Source organism: Meriones unguiculatus, chromosome 17 (assembly GCF_030254825.1).
Source record: "Meriones unguiculatus strain TT.TT164.6M chromosome 17, Bangor_MerUng_6.1, whole genome shotgun sequence".
NCBI classification, from domain to species: Eukaryota; Metazoa; Chordata; class Mammalia; order Rodentia; family Muridae; genus Meriones; species Meriones unguiculatus.
The window spans coordinates 92,737,507-92,758,149 of NC_083364.1; the positions used below are offsets into that span (position 1 = coordinate 92,737,507).

The window sequence follows — 20,643 nt, forward strand, 5'->3', positions numbered from 1 at the left end:
ACGGGAAAAGCACAGCTGCGCATGCGCGAGGGCAGACAAGGCGGGCACCCTCGAGGGGCGGGGCGTAGGGGCGGGAGGGCGGGGCGTAGGGGCGGGAGGGCGGGGCGTAGCGGGGGCCGGGCGGCTCCGACGCGCCTGTCTGCTTTCCGGCTGGCGCTCGCTGCGCTCCTGCGCCCGCGTCCGCCTGTCTCTCTAGGCCACGCGAGTTGGTTTGGCGTGTTGGAGGGACTTTTGCGTGTATCTACCTCCTTCAGCCGCCTTTGAGAAAGTGCTAGCACGAGTGGATATGCCCGTGCTGGGTAAGCAGAGTCGGCCTTCCGCCTTCACGTAGCCGGAAGTGAAGCCGAGAATTCGCTGCTGTGTAGTGCTAGCCACATCCCTGATTGTACACTGTCTGCTCCAGGGGAGCCGCTTACCTTGATCTTGAAAAAGCAGGGATTGGTGGCGAGCCAGAGTCCTCCAGCCTTAAGGACCTGGCATCACTCAGGCTAACACTGAAAGGCTAAAAACTGGGAAGCCAGCGGGGCGGCATCACTTGTGGCTAGAAAGAGAGCAGGTGTCGCACTTTCTGGGTCAGAGCACAGGACACCCGGGCGGGAAGGACCGTCGTCAGAAAATCAGCTTTTGACTTCAGAAGACCACAGGCGAGAGGAAGGCCGCCTGAGAGCCGAAGTGCAGCCACCACGGACGCCCTGGATGCACAAGTAGGAAACAACACCCAGACACCACATTCCCCCCCCCAAATTCCTGTAGAGGAATTTTAATCCAGTAATATGGATGCTCCGATCACATCCAACCGCCTTGGTCTGTGTCATCCCGCTGGAATGCAGACACTCCCTTAGTACAGACCTTTAATCCCAAACAAGATAAAAGGTATAGAAGGAAGCACCCGTGTTTAAAAGTGATGTCTTGGTCGGGCATGGTGGCCCACGCCTTTAGTCCCAGCGTTTGGGAGGCAGAGACAGGCAGATCTCTGCGCGTTCAAGACCAGCCTGGTCTACAAAGTGAGTCCAGGATAGCCAGGGCTCTTGTTACATAGAAAAACCATGTCTGAAAAAAACCAACCAACAAACAAAAGAGTATATGAAAATGATGTGCAACTGAGAGGCAGAAAAAGTGACAAATTGGGAAAATTTGACAAGATGAGCCAGAGATAGGAGACAGTCAACCCTCACCAGAAGAGAGGAAAAAGAGGATTTAGGACAGCAGAGGGACTTGTGAATGGGCACTGTAGAACCCGAAGACAGCAACCACAGGTATATGTCTAAGGAGAGCCAGCCGTATGTCCTTTCTGCCAAAGGCAAGAGAGGCTGGCTTTTCTTTAATCACCAGAAATCCTTCTGTGGTCCCAATTGAGTTGGGCCAAGACTATCATTCCTGGATATACGCACTTCCTGAGACCTTACATTAGGTAACAGAACAAAGAATGCCATAAACCAACAAACTTCAATACACTGGAAAGTGTATCAGGTAGGCAGGTGACAGCAAAGCCACGGGAAGCTCTAGGGATCTGTTTGTACATATGAAAGCATTTACCTAATAGTCTCAAAGACGTGGGGCAGTAAATGACCCGGTAAGGGGGACTAAAGATGACCCAAAGAGCAGGGTGGGAGGAGCTAAGAGGGGAAGTGGCATATGCCTTTGATCACAGCACTTGGGAGGCAGAGGCACGCAGATCTCTTGAGTTTGAGACCAGCCTGGTCTACATTGTGAGTTCCTGGACAGCCGAGGCTACACAGAGAAACCCTGTGTGTGTGGGGGGGGGGACACCACATACAAAAAAAGACCAAACAAAAAAAGATAACCCAAAATAATTGGGCTTTGAACTTAACAGCATTCCAACCTCTCCAGCCACTGAAGTTCTGATCCCTCAACCTTTGTAGTCTCTGTTTATTTACAGGAATTTTCTTAAGGAATTCCAAGATCCCCGGTGGATGCAGGAAATAGCAGTCATTTGCCAAACACTCTAGAACCCACATTTTGCTGAACTTGGTATGGTGGGAGGGGAGAGAAGGAAAGGAGAGCTAGGAGAAAGAATAAAGAAAGTGGGAGAAGAAATGAATGGATGAGACTTTGATCATTTTGCTGGAAGAATTGTGGATTCATTTTTATTTACATTTATTTGGGGGGAGGGGAGAGACATGAACATATTGGAGGTCAGAAGACAACTTAGAGCCACTTTTTTTCCTGGGGATTGAATCCAGGCCTGCTGCCAAGCACCTTTAACCTCTGAGCCATCTCACCAGCCTGAATTACAGATTTTCAAAAGTGCACTGGCAGCTGAGGAAAATGAGAAATTAATTCAATGCTGATTACATGGCTGATTTTAATTGCATGCACTTCCTAACACTTTGCACACCAGAATGACAATAAGATGTGATTGAAGGTCCCCCAAGGGGGGTGGCTCACTTCCCTAGCAGACAGGTTTGATTGTGGCCACATTCAAAGAGCCCTTCTTAGGGGGTACAACATACTGTGGGATAAGCAGGGATGTGAGGTGGGGTGATATTTGTGTCACTGTTGCAGAAGGAACTGAGGAATGGTTTCACTTTAACCGTCTCCAAAGGCAAAATGTTTTCTCCATAGTGTTTCTTCTCTCTTCTATTTAAGGAGTGGAAACATGATTTCCCAGTCCTCACCTGATCCTTGGTTCCCTTGAAAGTTTAAAAACAAGTAGGGAGAACATGTGGTTTCCAGCAAAACCATAATCTAGTGACACTGAGAAACCTACAGATCTTTATTATTTCATTCTAGAGATGAAAAGATGGAGGTCCTTGGGGTTTGAGAGCAGCTTTATGAGAACCTAGAGTGTTAAATACTGAGCACACCCCCTTTCTAGGAAAGCTGCTTCCTTCCCTCACAGAAACACCTAGAAAATAAGAGTGCCACCGCCAAGATCTTGGTTACAACTCTAAAAGGAAAAAAACAATGCTAGCAGTCAATGTCCTGGAGGTGTTTGTTAGTATAAGCATGCCAAAGCATTGACCTTCTTCGTAGGACTATTAGTTTTCTCTAATGCCAAAAGGTGAGAGATGTTTAATTTGTTTTTCCACCTTGTTCTTTTTTTTTTAAATCAAGACTATTGTCCCACCAATAATTAGAACTCAATTAAACAGAAGTGAAATTTTCTATATCATATATAAATTATATATATATATATATATATATATATATATATATGCAGGCTTATTGGTAGCTCTTGGCTGCCATGCAGGGAGAAGGAGAAAGAGAGAGAGAGAAATGTGTGCAGAGAGAGGAGAGAGAAGGAAAAGGAGAAGAGGAGGAGAGATAGAGGAGAGCAGAGGAAAGAGAGCCAGAAGTGAAAAATTCAAACTAAGTTATATTCAGTTGGAAATGAAGAAAGGAGAGCAGAAGGGTGGAAATGTCTTTAACTCCTTGGTTTAAAATACCTACTGTAAGGTTATGGCACAAAATTAAATAAAGACGATTAGTCATACAACAGATCTTATATATAAAAGAGGTTTATTAGGTGGATATGGAGAGAGAGAGAGAAGGGAGAGCAGGGAGAGCAGGACATGATGGGAAAAAGAAAGGGGGGGAAGCAAGAGAAAGGAAACAGAAGGGGAAAGAAAGAGGGGCACCCTGATAGAGAAAGGACCAAGAGAGACCACGTGTTGGGTTGTCCCTTTAAGGGACAAGGTAACCACGCCTTCCAGGTGTGGCCACCTGGCCAGGGACACATGATGACATCATAAGTTGCTAGGCAACCCAGAAGCAGGTTTTGTTCCAAAATCCTAACACCTACACTAAGCCAGGCATGGTGGTGCACATCTTTAATCCTACCACTCGGGAGGCAGAGGCTGGTCGATCTCTGTGAGTTCAAGGCTGTTCTACAGAGCAATTCTAGGACAGCCAGGGCTACACAAAGAAACCCTTCTACAAACAAGCAAAATGCCTACACAAAAATGTAAGCTTCTTCCTTACACTCCACCTGGCCTGCTAAATTCAACTTAATTACTTATATAAACTTGACAAGTTTTAGGAAAGTCCACAAGTTTCTGAAAACTGTTCCTTGAACCATGAGCCCCAGTCCCTATCCCCAAATTTTTTTTAACTTTTTATTGGTTCTTTGTTAATTTTGTGTCAAATACCCCAATCCCACCATCTTTCCATCCCTTGGTACTTGCAACCTCTTCTACAAAAGGAAAAGAAAGAAAGAAGGAAAGAGAAAGAGAAGGAAAGAAAGAGAGAGAAAGAAAGAGAAAGGAAGGAAAGAAGGAGGGAGGAAGGAATGAAGAAAGGAAGGAGGAAGGAAGGAAGGAAGGAATGAAGAAAGGAAGGAGGAAGGAAGGAAGGAAGGAAGGAAGGAAGGAAGGAAGGAAGGAAGGAGGAAGGAAGCATCTCCTGTGGAAGCTGTGCTGTGTAACAGTGTATTCCACAGCACACCCTTTTGTCCACACTTCTTGCAAATGTTCACTGCAATGAGTCATTGGTCTGCTTGGAGGCCTCTGGCTCCTGCTACACCATCAATACTGAATCCTCACCAGGACTCCTCTGGGATCTCTTGTTGCCGCCCTGTGTCATGGAGAGCCTGCAGCTTTGGATCTGTGGGGCTGGCTCCTTGATGTGCTCCAGCAATTCATCTATGACATACATGTTGGGGTGGGCCAACTCAAAGCCCTGGATCTGGGCCTGGCTACCCCCAAATCCTGGTGGTACACCCTAAAGTCAGGATGCTCTATGGCTTAGATTCATTTCTCCTGAAGTTTGTCACAGGAAAAATACAAGGCTTTAAGTCATACACACAAGTGGCATCATGTCACACTTTAGAGATGACTAGAACTCAGGAAAAATAACTTCCTGGGACTGGGAAAATGGGCCAGTCAGTCAAGTGCTTGTCATACAAGAATGGAATGAAGAACTGAGTTTGAGCCTCATAACGCATGTTTTAAAAAACAAAACCACAAAACCTGGTAGCACTAAATGGGTTCTGGGGGTTGAACTCAGGTCCTCCTGCTCTCGAGGTAAGCGACACTTCACCAGTGGAGCCATCTCCCTAGCACATGGCTTCACAGGCTTCAAACTCTTCCAAGTCACAAAATGGCTTTAAAGTTACGTCTCTTACAAAAAGGTTCTCAATGGAGCAAAGAGTTTCCAGCTTCATTAAAACCGAGATACTAATATTGTCAAAATGCCATTCGTTAGTCAAATATACATTTTCTGGGCTTCCTCAGATTTTCCACTAACATCCTGTCTCCTGTTCCAAGATCCAACCCAGATAGCCATGGCACGGGGCGGAGTCTCTCTTCCATCTACACCAGCACTGACCCCTTCCTGGTTTCCCTCGCCTGCCCAGATGGACTCCTCTACAGGATACCAGGAGGTAGCTTGCGGGACACTCTTGATAAAGCCTTTCCTACACTGGGGTCATGCTTTTAACAAGAGGGCTCCAGGGGTGATGTGTCCCTCAGGGCATGTGTTAAGTAACAAATGCTGACATCACTGCTTGTTGGTGATTTGAGATGTAGCACCCGGAGGCTTCCTGTGATTGTTTTCCTCTGTGTAAACAGTATTGCTTTATATTGTTATTAAATCAGTAATTAACAATTTGAAGATTCTTTTTAAACCTTGCAAATACTGTTTCTCCTTAGACTTTCACCTACCAACCTGACATCCATCTTTAGGTGCCCAACAATGTCTTGCCATCCAATAGTTGTACTGTATTGTGGGGGTGGCGGATTTTCTACTTCTTCCCATCCTGTGATTGCATTAGGAAGAGCCACCCTGGCTAACTTGTTCCTTTAGTCAATCAGTTAGTGTATGGACTCACCTGTAGCTACTTTTTCTATGGCATCCTCTCTAATACTACCACTACAGATTTTCATACTTTTTATTTTTAGACATTTTCACATTCTTACATTTTTATGTTTCATATTTATTCTAATAGTGGTTGCTTTAGGGGCATGTCTGCTAATTCCAGTGTCTGGATCACCTCAGCATCGGCTTCTCTAGACGGGATGCCTTGCTCTCTCTGAGTCTCTCTGTAGGTAAAGTGGTTGTTCTGTTGTAGTAGATGGCTAGCTTTAAATTCCAACTTGGCACAACATAGAGTCACCTAAGATAGAGCCTGACTGAGGGGTCCTTAGGTCCCACTGTGGGTGATCCTGTGGGCATTGTTTGGTTGCCTTCCCTGAAGGAGGGTAGAAGACCCACTCTGAAGTAGGACACACAGTCTCACAGGCCGGGCCCTGAGCATGCAAGAGTGAAAGCAAGCCAGCTGAGCAAAATCAGGCAGGCAGAACCACATGTTCGATCCTTTCTGCTCTTAGGCGGCTAACTCAGAGGTGGCTGCTCTGAGTTCTGCAGCCTTGGCTACGCTCAGTGACACACAGAAACTTTTGCCTTGGTCATGGTGTTTGTCACAGCATCAAAATTAAACTAGGACATCACCACTGCAGGTAACATGGAGAGAGTCTGCTATCATCCTCTGAACTGTTGGGTGTTGATCTCCCTTTTGTTTCTGTGGCTTTTTGTCCCTCTCTAGTGCCTCTGAATACTTGCTTTATTATATCTTATCCACATTTTGCAGTTATTACCTAGACACCCACTAGTGGGATATAAGCTACTCCACAACTTTATATATATATATATATATATTTTTTTTATATGATGTAGATAGCTAGCTAGCTAGATAGACATATAGACAAATAGAGAGGCAGTGTTGGCACATGCCTTTAGTCCCAGCACTTCAGAGGCAGAAGCAGGCAGATCTCTCACTGCCAGGCCAGCCTGGTCTATAGAGTGAATTCCAGGACAAGCAGGGCTACACAGAGAAACCCTGTCTCAAAAAACAAAACAAAAACAATAAAACAAAAATTTGATTGCATTTAATTTAATACTTATATATGTAGACAAAGTAGATTGGTTGACAGTTACATTTTTGCAGCTTTCTAAAAATTTTATGGAAATATTTTGTCTGGCTGATATTAATAAATTCTGATATAGGTAAATCATGGTCTTCGTCTAACATATTTTGCAAAGCACTCGGAGAAGTTAAGACAAATATAGGAGTTAGTTAAATATTTAGCAGATGCTCACTAGAATAGATCAAAGTAAAGGGACAGAAACAACTGAAGACATAAAGGAACAGGCGTAGGGGTATTTTACCAATTACCCCATGCTGTGTAAGGTCAGGGACTTACGAGAGCAGCTATCGGGCTCGGGGAGGTCACCCGTTAGTAAAGTGTTTGCAAGCGTGAGGACCAACCCACGTCAGAAAGTGCTCAGAGGTGACAGATGATGCAGGCTTGGGGACGCAGACCCAGGCACCCGCGGGGCCTACCGGCTGAGCTTCAGGTCAGTGAGAAACCCTCAGAAAACAAGGTGCACGGCTGTTGAGGAATGATACTCAAGATTGTCCTCTGGCCTACACACACACACACACACACGCAGTTCTCACAACTCTGTGGATTGCCAGTGTAAACCACGCTGGGGATGGAGGAGGGGGTTGGTGACCTTTGGGTTTAGACTGCTTCTTCACGGATCTGCGGCAGCGGCATGCCATGGAGACCGCGGTGCCGCTGGGGTTTACTTGGGCCTCCACTGCGCAGTTTGCCTCTGGTCCCCCAGGAGGCCAGCCACCGCCCTCAGTGGGACAGGAGAATGAGTGTGTCAAGCCTGGAACATGCCTGTGGGTTTTGTTCGTTGTTTTTCAGTGCTGAGAACTGAACCCCCACAAGGCCTTGTGGACACTATGCAAGCACTCTGCCACTGAGTCACACCCCAGGCCAACACAACCCCAGGTCTCTATTATCAATTACTCAAAACAAAGTCACAGGGACAACTCGTATCTAAGGGCTTCTTGCTGAAAAGAATCCAAATGCTCACCACTGTGGAGAATAATCACAGTACACAACAGAGGACCAATGCTTCAGGCAACATGCTTACAAAAGAAAGGGGAGTATACATGTACTGGGTTGCATCTTTTGATCACATACATGGGTCTTACAGGGAGTTTCTGAGTGGCCAACTCCCTTGATCTATATCTGGGATTATACTTATGAGGTGATTTGTGGAGCCTGGGGACCTGTCAGAAGATCCAGCAATGTTAATAAGAGAACCGGAACTCTCAGCCCACACTTTAATGTCTGTGGAGGTTAGGCTAGATCTTGCCTAGAGACTGAGACCAGTCACCAGGACCAAATGATTTTATCCTTCACCTCTGTTCACTAGAACCCTGAGATCCTATACAAGGAGGCTGGGGCAGCCAGCAAGTGTGGGAAGTCCTGTGTGGGTTGGGAGTGGGGGTGGTGGTGGGGGTGAGGGGATGTATCTGGAGAAGGCCAGGACGTTCCCTACCCCTGTCTACCTAATACCTCAAAATTGAGGGACGGGCCAAGTAAACCCCTTCATTTTCTTTGCTTTTAGTCATGTGCTTTTAGCATCAGCTTTAGAGGTCACACAGCCAAGCAACACCCTCCTATGGCTTTGCTCTAGGCAACTCCTTTGAATTGTTCTAACAGTTGCCTAAGTTGTTGTTTGGAATTTGGAGGTTACTCTTGTCTGTCCTCAGTGAGCGCTGACACGCTGACCCCTGGCTTGTTCCTGTGTATGTGTTTGGAGGGTGGTGGTTTGATGTCAGAGAGCTGAAAATTACACCCTTGAAGCATACTAATGTCACTGTGTTCGAACATGTGGCCTCTGAAGAGCCACGAAACTTGACCACCTATACACAGATCACACAGATCACACACATCACTCCATTATTCCTTGCCTCCGATGACCCTTTTCCCAAGTGTCAGTCCAGCCTGTTTCTTTACACCATCCATGTCCCTGCCCCCATCCTCAGGGCTACAGAGTTGAGACTTGGGTCTTCTGTGTCCTCACACTTGGCCACATAATGACTCTCTGCTGTGAAAACCACTTCCAATGACTGGCACACTCTGTGGTGTGCAACTAGGATCTGGTTTGGTAGCAACAGCCTCCGACTGACTACACCTGACTAGAAGTTGTCAAGTTGTCTGCAATACACCTGTTGATACCTGGCAGTGGAGAACTGAAGTACCTAAAAAGGAGGTGGGACAGAAGGAAAGGCCCAGGGTCAGTACATTACTCCCAAGGGCAAAATCCTGAAGTGTCTCACGCATTAGCTGCCGGTCCCAGCATCCTTCACATTCTCAGGTGCTGTGAGTGTGTAACCTAAGAGATTCCTCCTTGTACTCAGTGTCAGCTGTGTGGGCCCTTGCACAGTATTTCCTAAGAGCTCGGTCCTGTGGGATGCTGACCCAGATATACTGCCTCTTTGGTCTGAACAAATGCAGCTGGCTAGCAAATGCCCCCAGCTAGCTCCGGAGGCGTGGGTAAAAGCTGGGGGCCACATTCAGCTGAGTCGCAGGATTTGGGGATTTTAGTTTAGGGGTTGTGCACACAACGGCGGTTGCATGTACAATGCCTGTCTTCAGAATCCAAGCCAGAGGTCTACTGGTTGCTTAATAATACCAAGAACTGCCTCTGTGTAAGCCAAGGGCACAGGCAGGCATTCCTTGCAGTTTTAGTCACTTTTCATGTATCAGAGGCAAAAATGATGGCTCTCTACCTCCTACTAGTCAGTTTCTGCCTCTGCCAACTGACTTCCTGCCCAGTTCCTGGTCCATCCACAGAGAGGCAGGCTGGAGCTGAATGGAAGCCTTGTCTCTAGCTGCCAGCTTTTTTGCTTTGGAGTTTTGTTTTGTTTTGTTTTGTTTTGTTTTTTTTCTAGGAGAGGCAGGAACCAGAGGCCCTATAGGGGAACAGCCCTGTGACCTTCCAGCAGTGATAAGTAGGCAGGCCCCAGGTCTGGAGACCCAGAGACAGGCCTGGGTAATTCTGACAGAAATAAGTTAAGCAACCTCGTCCCTGGGGCTCACTGGCCAGCTCCGGACATGAGCCTCTGGCAGACACTGGGCTCCACAGCCACAGCCATGGCCAACAGGACCAACGCCTCCGTCCTGTACACCGGTTACGAGTACTACCTGGACTACATAGACCTCCCTCCTGTGGACGAGAAGAAGCTGAAAGCCAACAAGCGTAAGTTAGAACCTGGGAAGGCAGCCAGGCAGAGGCTGGGCTGAGCCTGGATGAGGTGCTCTTGGCCTGGCAGCAATAATATGGCTGGTGCACACACAGATACAATGACTCAGGCGTGGGGCTCAAACTCAGCAGTAAGGTTAGGAATTAACTTGACATAAAACTAAGCAGAATGTTCCTTTATTTTTAAAATTAGTGTATTTATTTTATGTGCATTTGGTGTTTTGCCTGTCTGCATGTCTGTGTGAGGGTGTCAGAGCTTGGAGTTACAGACACTTGTGAGCTGCCACGTAGATGCTGGGAATTGAACCCACGTCCTTTGGAACAGCAGTCAGTGCTCTTAACCACTGAGCCGTCTCTCTAGCTCTGACTGTTTCTTTTAAAAATACATGTATATTTATTTAGGGGCGGAGGGGTACCATGGTACATCTGTGAAGGTCAGAGGACAATTTGGGGAAGTTAGTCTGTTTTTTCACTGTGAGCTTGGGAGCCTCTTTAACCCTCTGGGCTCTCTCTCCAACCCAATCTTTTAATACAAATGTGCATATGTACACATATCACACACACACTATATATATATCACACATACATACATTACACACAACCACACACCACATACACCACACACACATTACATACACATGCACACAAACACATACACACTTTTATGCTTTATTTTCCATTTGTTTGATTAGTGTATATTAATTGTATAAAATAATGGGTTTCCTTATAACATTTTCAGACATGAAGATAATGTAATTGTTTTTGTTTCTTTGAGAAAAGGTCTTATCATATAGCTTTGGCTCAGTTGCTACTCAAACTCACAGCAATCCTCCTGCCTCAGTCACTCAAGTTCTGGGACTGAAGGTGTGCATCACCATGGCCAACTATGGACTCTGATAATTTTCAGCCCGTTACCCTCCCTCACCCACCACTCCTTTCCCCCGGACCCTGTTTCCCCAAGTCGTTGCCTCCTATTTTCATGTCCTTTTCCTCTCGCCCTGTGCTGCTGGGGACTGAACCAAGAGCCTCCCTGAGCTCCCAGTCTTCCTTTGAAGGTACATTTCTTGATAAAGTTGCCTGTGTTTGGGGCTCCAATAAGCTGGGTAAGGTCCTTCAAACTGCAGAGTTCACTTTTCCTCACTGTCCACATTCAGTTCTGGAAGATGTATTCCTACCACCTCTAGGATGTCTGCAGTAATCTCTGCTGAACTGCCAACAGACGTTCAGTCTCCCTGGCCTCAGAGCACAAACAAGCATGAGCTAATATCCATTTACTCATCTGCTTTCATTCATCTCTTGGGTGACTTGGCTCTTTGTGGATAATCTTTCCTGATCAGTCCCGCTATTTGGTCAAGGTCAAAAGTCAGCAGAGGAAATGTGCATAAAGGTACAGCCCTGGGACAGTGCTCTTGGCTGGGAAAGCTGCCTCTGCCTGCTCCATCAGAATCTCGGGTTCTGTGGCTGTTTCCCTCACTACAGTCACGACATGTGTCTATCAGGAAGTAAATGGAATTTTTCAAAGGGATGGAATGATTTCCATTTGGAAGGGAGAAAACTGGTTATATAGCAGCTCAAAACAAACAAATGCTAGTATTTAAGAAAGTAAACAAAGGCTGGGCAAATCCCCCAGGACAGGCTTCTAGCATAGCTCTGCGATGAAGTTCCTGTTTCATTTCCAACTCGCAAGTTTCAAATGCAGGTGCTATCCATGTTCCCTGTGGACTTCCCTTGTTCCCAACACTACAGGAAGCCCTCTGTGGGACAGCAGCTCTGCTGTGTGCTGTCTGATGCCAGGCAGAGAATGTGACGCCCAGGGCCAGGTTTTTGTACACGTGACTCACACTAAGGAACACTTGCAGAGGGAGAAAGTGGCGGGATTGAAAGAGGCACCTACCGTCACAAGTTCTGACCTGAGGACACATGTTGGTCTGGACAAAATGTAGGTTCGCCCTCAGAAAAGCTTTTTAAAACGAACACCACTCAGATGCAAAGCTCAAAGATATGCAGATACTGCAACAGTTTTTGAGTGTGGAAGATGTCCCACTTCATCACCACCAGCTTTGTAAGGCTGCTTCACTGTTCTGAGCAGGAGGACTCCTGGCCAGTGGGAGAAAGTCTGCGAGCTCAGCCTTCCCTGATGGCTGAGGTTCAATGCCTGGGACCCAGGGGATAGAAGAGAACTGACTACCACAAGTTGTCCTCTGACCTCCACACACATGCTGTGGACACACAAGAAATAAATGTACCAAAGACTGTATTATTTTGCAAGCTGAAGGGGTGGCTCAGTGTTTAAAGCAAAAGCATAAGGACCAGAGGTTGGATCCCCTGAATCCACATAAACCCTGGGTACAGCAGCCCAGGTCTGTAATCCCAGAACTCCTATGCACGACAGAAGGCAGAGATGGGAAGATATGTGGACACTCGTGGGCCAAATAGCCTGGGGCGCACAGGAGCAACAAGACCTTGAACCAAATAAGGTAGAGGGCAATGACCACACCCACTGACCTCCGCATGTGCGCCGTGGCATATGCGTGCCTCCATGCTCATGCCACACGCACCTACACAATGCCAGTTTGCCTCTCAAGTGCCCAGTTTCTTAGGAGGTTATTTCTAATGATGTTGCAAAGGAAATCAGGACTGAGCCAAATGCTGTGGGCTGCCATATACCAAAAATCTGGTGTGATTCTGTTACAGGCACTTTACAAGGATGTCAACCTTATAGTTTCAATGCAGCTCATGTCCTTCTCATGGAGATGTGCCAACACAGTAGAACAGGCAGAAGGGCTTTCAAAGAACTGTCAGAGCTGGTGGGTTGATTTCCTCTCTGTCCCCTTCTTTGGGGCCAGGAAGGGGACAGAGGAAGGAAACCAATCCCACATTTCACTCTTACTGAGACAAAGCAAATTATCCCAGTAAGATGGATCTCCAGTGACTGGCGCAGTGAGATGGGGTGATTTCCCTCCGAGGAGAACTGGCTTTTATGCTCTATTACCTCTCTCTAGGGCCCATGTCTCCTTCCCTGTAATTATGGGTTAGGAAGAATCTGTCAGCGTCCACCTGACTTCTGCAGTTGTCCTGCCACCTCTGGCAGCTTCAATAATGCTGTCTATTCACCTGCTGCTCCAAGAGCAGAGATAAGGAGAGCAGAACCACACTGTTAGTCACCCTCTTCCAAAAACAACTGGGGCTTCAACAAACACAAAACAGGGGGCTGTGTTTTACTCTCTTCTCACACGAGGAACAATCAATTTCAGACTCTGCCCACAATTTCTATGTCTTCAGCACACCCAAGCTATAAATCCCAAAAGTGACATTTAGAGAAAGATGTCACAATGTTTGCTTTGGAATAAACTTTCGTCAAACGGCCTTGCAGGGCACGGCCCTTGAATGATTCTGTTATTGGAACCCTTTGATTCCCAACCAACTCTGGGTAACCACGGCACAGCCACTGAAACATCTTTGGAGAGAAATGATGTGCAAGGGTTCAGGGTGATTTGTTTCTGGGAACTAGTTAGAAGAGTGCTCTGAATAGCTGATCAATAGATAAACTTAGGGAAAAATCTCTCTCTGTGGTAGAATGGGAGCCGTCATTTGAATTTGTCATTGTTGTGGTCTGCTCCATGAGAAACACTGATGGCATCTCAGAGTTGGGTGGCAAGTTGGCACCTCGAAATCCTCAGGAACTGGATGACAGCAAGCTCACTCCTCTACCTTTCCTGAAACATGTCACTCAACCCCACATTCTAGGCTTTGCTCATGACATCACAATCCATGGCTGAGCAGAAAATGGAGTAAGGGAATAAGGAAGGATGCAAGACATAATAAGTCTAGCCATGGCTGGACAAAGACGCCAGGACCTAGCTGCAGGAGGGTGGCAAATGCAGCTTTTATCCCAGATAGCACTGAGGATAGTCCCAGATGAAACAGGAACATAGAACAGACCCCAGGATTCATGACTAGTGCTCTTTGCCAGTTACCTTTATTCAAACCCCACATTTTAGTGAGTTCAGAGGTCACTGTATCACTTGCCATAAAACCTTGACAAAAACAATAATCTTAGTTTTCCTTGGAAATCATAACCACAAGGAACAAGAAACCATGCCAGGGGATTATCCTGACACTTATTTTATTTGATCATCTGAGTACTTTATAAAAGGCACTATTTGTAGACAAGCATAGAGATGTTAAAAAAAAAAGTCCCAGAATGACCAGGGTCATAGATAGGAAATAAAAGGGTCCAAATGAGAATCCCTGCCTAGGCTTTGCCACTTTGATATTCCCCAACAAAGGAAACCAAACAACAACTGCCAAAAAAAAAAAAAAACCCAAAAAAACAAAAAACAAACAAACAAACAAAAAAAACTAAGCCAGGTGGTGGTGTACGCCTGTAATACCAGCACTCAGGAGGCAGCGTCAGGCAGATCTCTGTGAGTTTGAGACCAGCCTGATCTACAGAGTGAATTCCAGGGCAGCCAGAGATACACAGAGAAACCCTGTCTCTGAAATTAGACAAAACAAAACCAACCAATCAGAAAGAAAGAAGAGAGGGAGGGAAGAAGGGAGGGAGGGAGGGAGGGAGGAAGGAAGGAAGGAAGGAAGGAAGGAAGGAAGGAAGGAAGGAAGGAAGGAAGGAAGGAAGAGAGAATGAGAGAGAGAAAGAAAGAAAAAACAAAACAAAAAAACCTGAAGTTGATTTCCTACCAGAAACCTGAAATGTTAGCAATGTCAGGACAAAATCTAGTTCACTCACTCTTGAAGCACAATGAAGCATGTTCTCTGAGGTGCTTTAATGAGCTTAAAATATACACTAAAGGTATGTGACAGAACTCTAAGAGGTGGGGCCTGGCAGATGGAGTCGTTGGCAGTATGCCCTTGAAGATGATACTGGATTCCTGGACTCCTGAGCAACCAGAGACTGAAGTCTCTAAAACCATGAGCCAAATCACTAGTTCCCCTTTGAGGTTGTGTGTTTTGGGTACTTTGTTAGGGAAGCCCTCTAACATAAGGCGACGCCATCCATGCTTGCCATCCATCCGCTTCAGAGGCAGGGTCCTGCGATGATGGCCAGGCTGGTCCTGACTCCTACATCAGTGCCCCAAGTAACCGGGAGAACGGTACACAAGGCTGCACATGGCTCAGAGTCTGTTCTGGTGAATCTTCTGTTAGTGTTTGTTTCTTCACAATCCAGAGTGTGAACTGGGAAGGGATGGAGAGGAGGAAGAAAGGGTGGATCAGACAGGGAAGGAGGGATGAAAGAGAAAACAACAGCAGGAAGGCAGGGAGAGGAAGTTGGGGTCCTCCATGGTACTGGTTTCATTCTCAGTCCAGCCAGGGCCTCTTTGTGAAAACAAGGCGTGGGTGTGAGAACCTTTCTAATACTGAAGGGTGGCAGTTCTTGTCTTTAGGACAAAGTGTTCTCTATGAACATTCAGGAACTTTCAACAGAAGAGGAAGAAACTATTTTTCTTGGCTTTCCTTTTCAAAGGAACATGAGAGTGAATTCAGCATAGAATTTGACTAGTGGCTACTGATCCTCATTTTGGTCTAACAGAATTTAAATTCTACTTAATCCATAGGCAATGAGTTCCAGCAAAAGGCCGTCTCATTTCCTGCTCAGTATCAGGGATAAGGAGCAGGACTATGGCAGGCAGTTGTGAGGAGGCTCTGGTCTAAGTGCTTAAAGCTGTTTCCTTTGAGTAGCTGGTGGAACTTACTGAGGAGCTAAGAACCTCAAAGTTTTCATCATTTTATGAAGAGGAAAAGAGAGTATCAGTGTCCACAGAAATCAGAAATACCCATCTGGAAGAAAATCCCAAACCAAATTTTCAGAAAGTATATGTTCATACCTGGAAGTTATGAAATAAACTGTTAACTCTTTGGGAATATAGTCACATGGCAAGGTATGCTGAGAAAGCTGGAAGGATCTTTTGAAAAGGATTTTACATAAACTGCCTATAGTGTGGTTGAGGGGAAGGGTTTTACTGTGCATACGAGAGAGGAAGGACAGCCGGAGGCATCTGGAAGAGTCCAGAGCAGAGAAAGTAGGCTGAACATGGCCAGCAGAAGGGACATGACCAGAGCTATCAGAGAGAGAGAGAGAGACAGACAGACAGACAGACAGACAGACAGACAGAGAGACAGAGAGGGAGGGAGCGAGGGGAATAGCAGGGGACAGAGAAGAGAGAAAGACTAGTCAGAGAGGCAGGAGCAGAGCAGAGCGGAGAGTGAGAATAATTATAAGGAGAATGGGGAGTTGGGGGAGGGAAGCCTGGAAGCTGAAAAGAGTTCAGGGAGGAGGGGAGAGGAGCTGGGTGCTAGCACAGACTTTGCTATGGGTAACAGAACAGGTACTTGTGATATTAAGGCAGCCTGGAGGCCAGCATGAGCTTTGCTGTGCTAATAGGCACCACAGGTAGCCATATGGCCCTTCTGCCAGAGGTACTGGAAAGGACTCCTTTTGGCAGATGGCAACTACTTTCACAAGCTCCTGAGGAATGCTGGCTTTTATCTAAGTCAGAAAACCCTCCTATAGTCCAGGCTGAGCTCATTTCTGGCCTATAGGGGTTGGAGAATTGGAGTTTACGCTGGACCTGACATCTTTCAGTTTAGGATATCCACTATGACCTCATTTCCCACATCTCAGGACCCCAGAGACTCCTTAAACTGCTTCATGTTTCTTAGCTCACAGAGAGAAAAGGAGAAGACACAAGGGCCATCTTGGGTCTTTGTTGTCTTTGATTCCCTGGTGTGTAAATGCTATAAAGTATTGAGGTATCAAAAGGCAAGGGTTTGTGTTCCTTTCTCTCTCTGTTTGTGTGTGTGTGTGGTGTAGTGTGCAAGTGCACATATGCCTGTGTAACCAGAGTTCAATGTTGGGCATCTTTCCTCAATCACCCACCACCTAATTTTATTGAGACAAGTCACTCATTAAATCTGAAGCTCAGCAGCTCATCAATTGACCTGGCTGATTGGCCAGTGATCTCTGAGGATCCACTTGTCTGAACCCCCTAGCCCCCAGCAATAGGGCTACAGATGAGCACCTGGCTTTCCCAAGCACCCCTGGGGTCAGAGCTTCAGGTCCTCACGCTTGCACAGTAGGCTCTTGACCAGCTGAGCCACCTCCACCGTCCTAAGCCTCGTTTTTGACATTAACTGTTACAGTCCAAGGTCTACTTTTGCAAATCTCTGTTTACCTGTCTGGGTCGTATGAAGCAGAGAGGGCATGTTCTTTTCAAATATGGCCAGCACTGTGTATCTGCAGATTGAAATGATCTGAAAAACAACTGGACATGTATTAAGAATGGGCAGACCTTATGGGCAGAACATAGCAGCTGTTTGTTTGCGTGCAGGCAGCACGCAACAAAGCTGGGTCTAGAGAATCACCCAGAGATGAGTTACAGTTGTCCCAGTACCACGAAGGCTACATGCACACAGTGTGGGCTTCCATCAGGGATGCCATTATTTCCACCCAGAGCCCCACTTCCATCTCCATTTAGATGACTTCCACACCTCTCACACCTCAGTCGCTTCTCTGGATGGCTGCTCGTTTGTAAAGCTGTCATAAGTGTTGACACAGCATGTGACCCCTTTGTGCTAGCTCTCACATCTGTGTAGCGCTACAATTCACACCACAGAAGGCTGCACTGCACAGCTGTGTGCTTAGTAAGTACTTGCTGGGTTACTGTCCTTCAACAGTCTCTGTCACAGATTCTCCCAGCTTGGGCATCTTATCCTGAGGCCACCCTGTTGTTCTCATAGCTATATATAGGTCACCACCCCCAAGCCCCCATATGAAAGTTCCCTAGTCCCTGCCAAATGATCCTGACCTGGAGCCTCAGAGACAAACCCTTCTGACCTGCCAGGTTCTACACAGGGATGGAGGAGGCTAAGCATGTTTCCTGGTTTCCATGTGCCCACAGCCACACATATGGTGCTGGCTATAACAGTGTCTGTTGCTTCTCTGCCTGAGAGAGAGTAACTAGCCAGTTCCACCTCCAGGTACCAGGCCCCATTCCACAGGGTCAAGGGCCTTGACCTCCAACAGGGCTGAATGACCCTATGAGGCACTCCTAGGTTGCTGAGAAAGGGGTCCCTGATGCTCTTCTTCCTGGGGCCTGTCACCAAGGCTCAGCAAGAGTGTCATTACATGGGGCTTCACAAAATGAGAAAAGATATCATAAAATCACCACTCAGCATTCTTTCTTCAGGCAGCAGCGTCTGCCAGAGAAAGCTCATGGACAGCCCTGAGATTCCATTTAGTCTGCAATCAGCTGGGAAAAAGCTGGTCACACACTTCCCTTTCTTCCTAAGAAACCTTCCTGATCTTTACAGCTAGAAGAGACACCACCTCCACTGAGGTGCTGGCTCTGTGATGCATTGTCCCCTGATTTCTTGCTAAGGGCCGTTCTGCTGTTAGGCCAACACAGCTGATTCTGTTCCTTCGTGCAGATTCCATCGTCATTGCCTTTTGGGTGAGCCTGGCTACTTTCGTGGTGCTCCTCTTCCTCATTCTGCTCTACATGTCCTGGTCAGGCTGCCCACAGATGAGGTAAGTAGGAAGGCAGGTGCTGGGACAAATGCAGGTGCTAACCGGTATCAGTGCAAGGCATCTGCGTAACGGGACAGTATTCATTCATGCAAACCACAGAGGAGCAGCCAATGGCCTCACTGTGACAATCAGTACACACAGGCGTGGTTCCACACGTTTGTGTGAGTACAGTCTGTGATGTCTGCACAGATCACCTGGTAACCCACTTCTTGGCATGTGTCATCAGCAAGCCATTCATGACTGTCTTTCAGAAACATCCTGCTGGGTGCAAGAAGCCAAACACAAAACCACATATTCTCATTCCCTTTGTGTGAAATTTCTAGGCCAGGCCAGAGACAACGGGGGTCTGATAGTAACCCAGGGCTTGGGGGAAGGCAGATGAAAGGGACTGATAATGGGTTCTCTCGGGATGATGTCATTATTTTAAAATTAGTGTGGTGACAGATGTACACTGATAAGCACACTAAAGAGCACTGGGTAACACCTTACACGTATGGATTGTGTAACATAAATAAAACTATGCCAATTAAATGCTGCTGATGAGCTCATTGGAAACACAGGACCCTAGCTGAGGCATCTCTGGTCACTGTCTCTTGGCCAGTTCCTGCTGGGAGCTCCAAGCCGAAAGTGAAGCTAGTTCACTATATGCAGGTTCTCTGGTGCTGGTAACTGACCTTCTAAATTATTCTGCCCTGTAACTGCTGCCCCAGCTTTTGAAACACAGAAGCAGAGAGACCTCTGAGTTTGAGGCCAGCCTGGTCTACATGGAGTTCTAGCCCAGCTAGGGGCATCTATGTATGTTTGTGTTTATGTGTTTGGGGGGGGGGTGGTGCACACATGTGAACATACATGTATTAGTGACTAAAGAGATGGCTCAGCACTTGCTATTCTTCCTGAGGACCCAAGTTAGGTTCCCAGCACCCACAGCGGGAAGTTTACAACCACCTGACACCCTGATACCCTTTTCTGGCCTCTCTGCGCGGCACACACTTAATGCTGGCACACATGAGCAGGAGGACAACCCCCCACCCCCACCCCAAGGTGAGGAAATAGGAAACAAAGGGTTCGCACGGATCTTGAAGGGCTCCGGCCTCATTATGTTAGCACTGGAGGACGGTTCTGCAGCTTAGCCTACCCTTGGCCCCTGCAGCCATGGTCACTGTCTCCAGACCTCCTGGGCCTGGATATCCAGAGAAGAGATTTCTTAGACAAAGACAGGTAGTGTGGCCATGCAACAAACCGACTCAGGTACGTGGCTGGATGCCTGAGGAGAGATAAACACAGAAGCAAGAGCTGGCACTGAAGGAAGAACTCACGGCTGGCTCCCAATGAGACCCTCTGGCTCCCTGGCTTCCGCACAGGCTCATGGCAGGGAGGCACGGGTAGGCCCACCAGCCCAGAGCTATTCTCTAGCCAGTCCCTTTGATGTTTGCCTCTTGTTTGCTCTATCCACAGGCACAGTCCTCAGGCCCACCAAATATGTCCATGGGGTCACAGCCTCAACCTCCCCTTTTGCCTCCGGAGGGTCTCCCTGCAGACAACAGAGGAGCCAGGAAGCAGAACAGACACAGACCAATGGTTACAGCAGGAAAGTCCTTCTGCCTCACACCCTGCACCTCTGGATCTCCCCTAGGACCAAGGTTCAGGATGGGGGTTCCCAGGGCATCAGCTGACCTCAAGAATGGGCAATGTGCAGTGGTGAGCCTGGAGACAGAACTTCTCAACTGTAGAGCCGATGAATCCAGCCATTGTAGAGCCAATCATGGCCAAGGGAACTAGAGAACTCAAACCAACCTGGACAGCTATGTCTTCCTAAGGCCATTTACAATGGTCTTAAATGTAGCAAGAAACTGACCAGGTAACAGACCAGGTCCACAAGGACGACCATCACAGACATTAATAGTCTGGCAAGGACGGAGAAGCTGCCCTAGACACAGCTGATGCAGCTGAGTATGCCTAACCCGCTTGCTGCTTACATTTGCTTGGGATGCATAGGAAAATAAAACATGAGTCAGGATAAAGGGTATTAACCTTTGCTTTGCCTCTATCATCCCTTCTGTCTGAGT

The 20,643-nt window shown here is 47.1% G+C and overlaps 1 protein-coding gene across 2 annotated transcripts; it reads left to right on the forward strand.

Moving 5' to 3' along the window:
• Positions 1-120: 120 nt before the first annotated feature.
• Positions 121-20,603, forward strand: Mrap (melanocortin 2 receptor accessory protein). 2 transcript variants are annotated; one of them, XM_060370711.1, is made up of 4 exons: positions 121-704; positions 5,229-5,344; positions 18,478-18,577; positions 20,033-20,603. In XM_060370711.1, the coding sequence occupies exons 1-4, from the start codon at positions 697-699 to the stop codon at positions 20,208-20,210; spliced, it is 402 nt and encodes a 133-aa protein (XP_060226694.1). In that variant the 5' UTR covers positions 121-696; the 3' UTR covers positions 20,211-20,603. The 2 variants fall into 2 exon arrangements, with proteins under 2 accessions (XP_060226694.1, XP_021484283.1); XM_021628608.2 differs by lacking the exons at positions 121-704; positions 5,229-5,344 and adding an exon at positions 9,633-10,026.
• Positions 20,604-20,643: the final 40 nt, after the last annotated feature.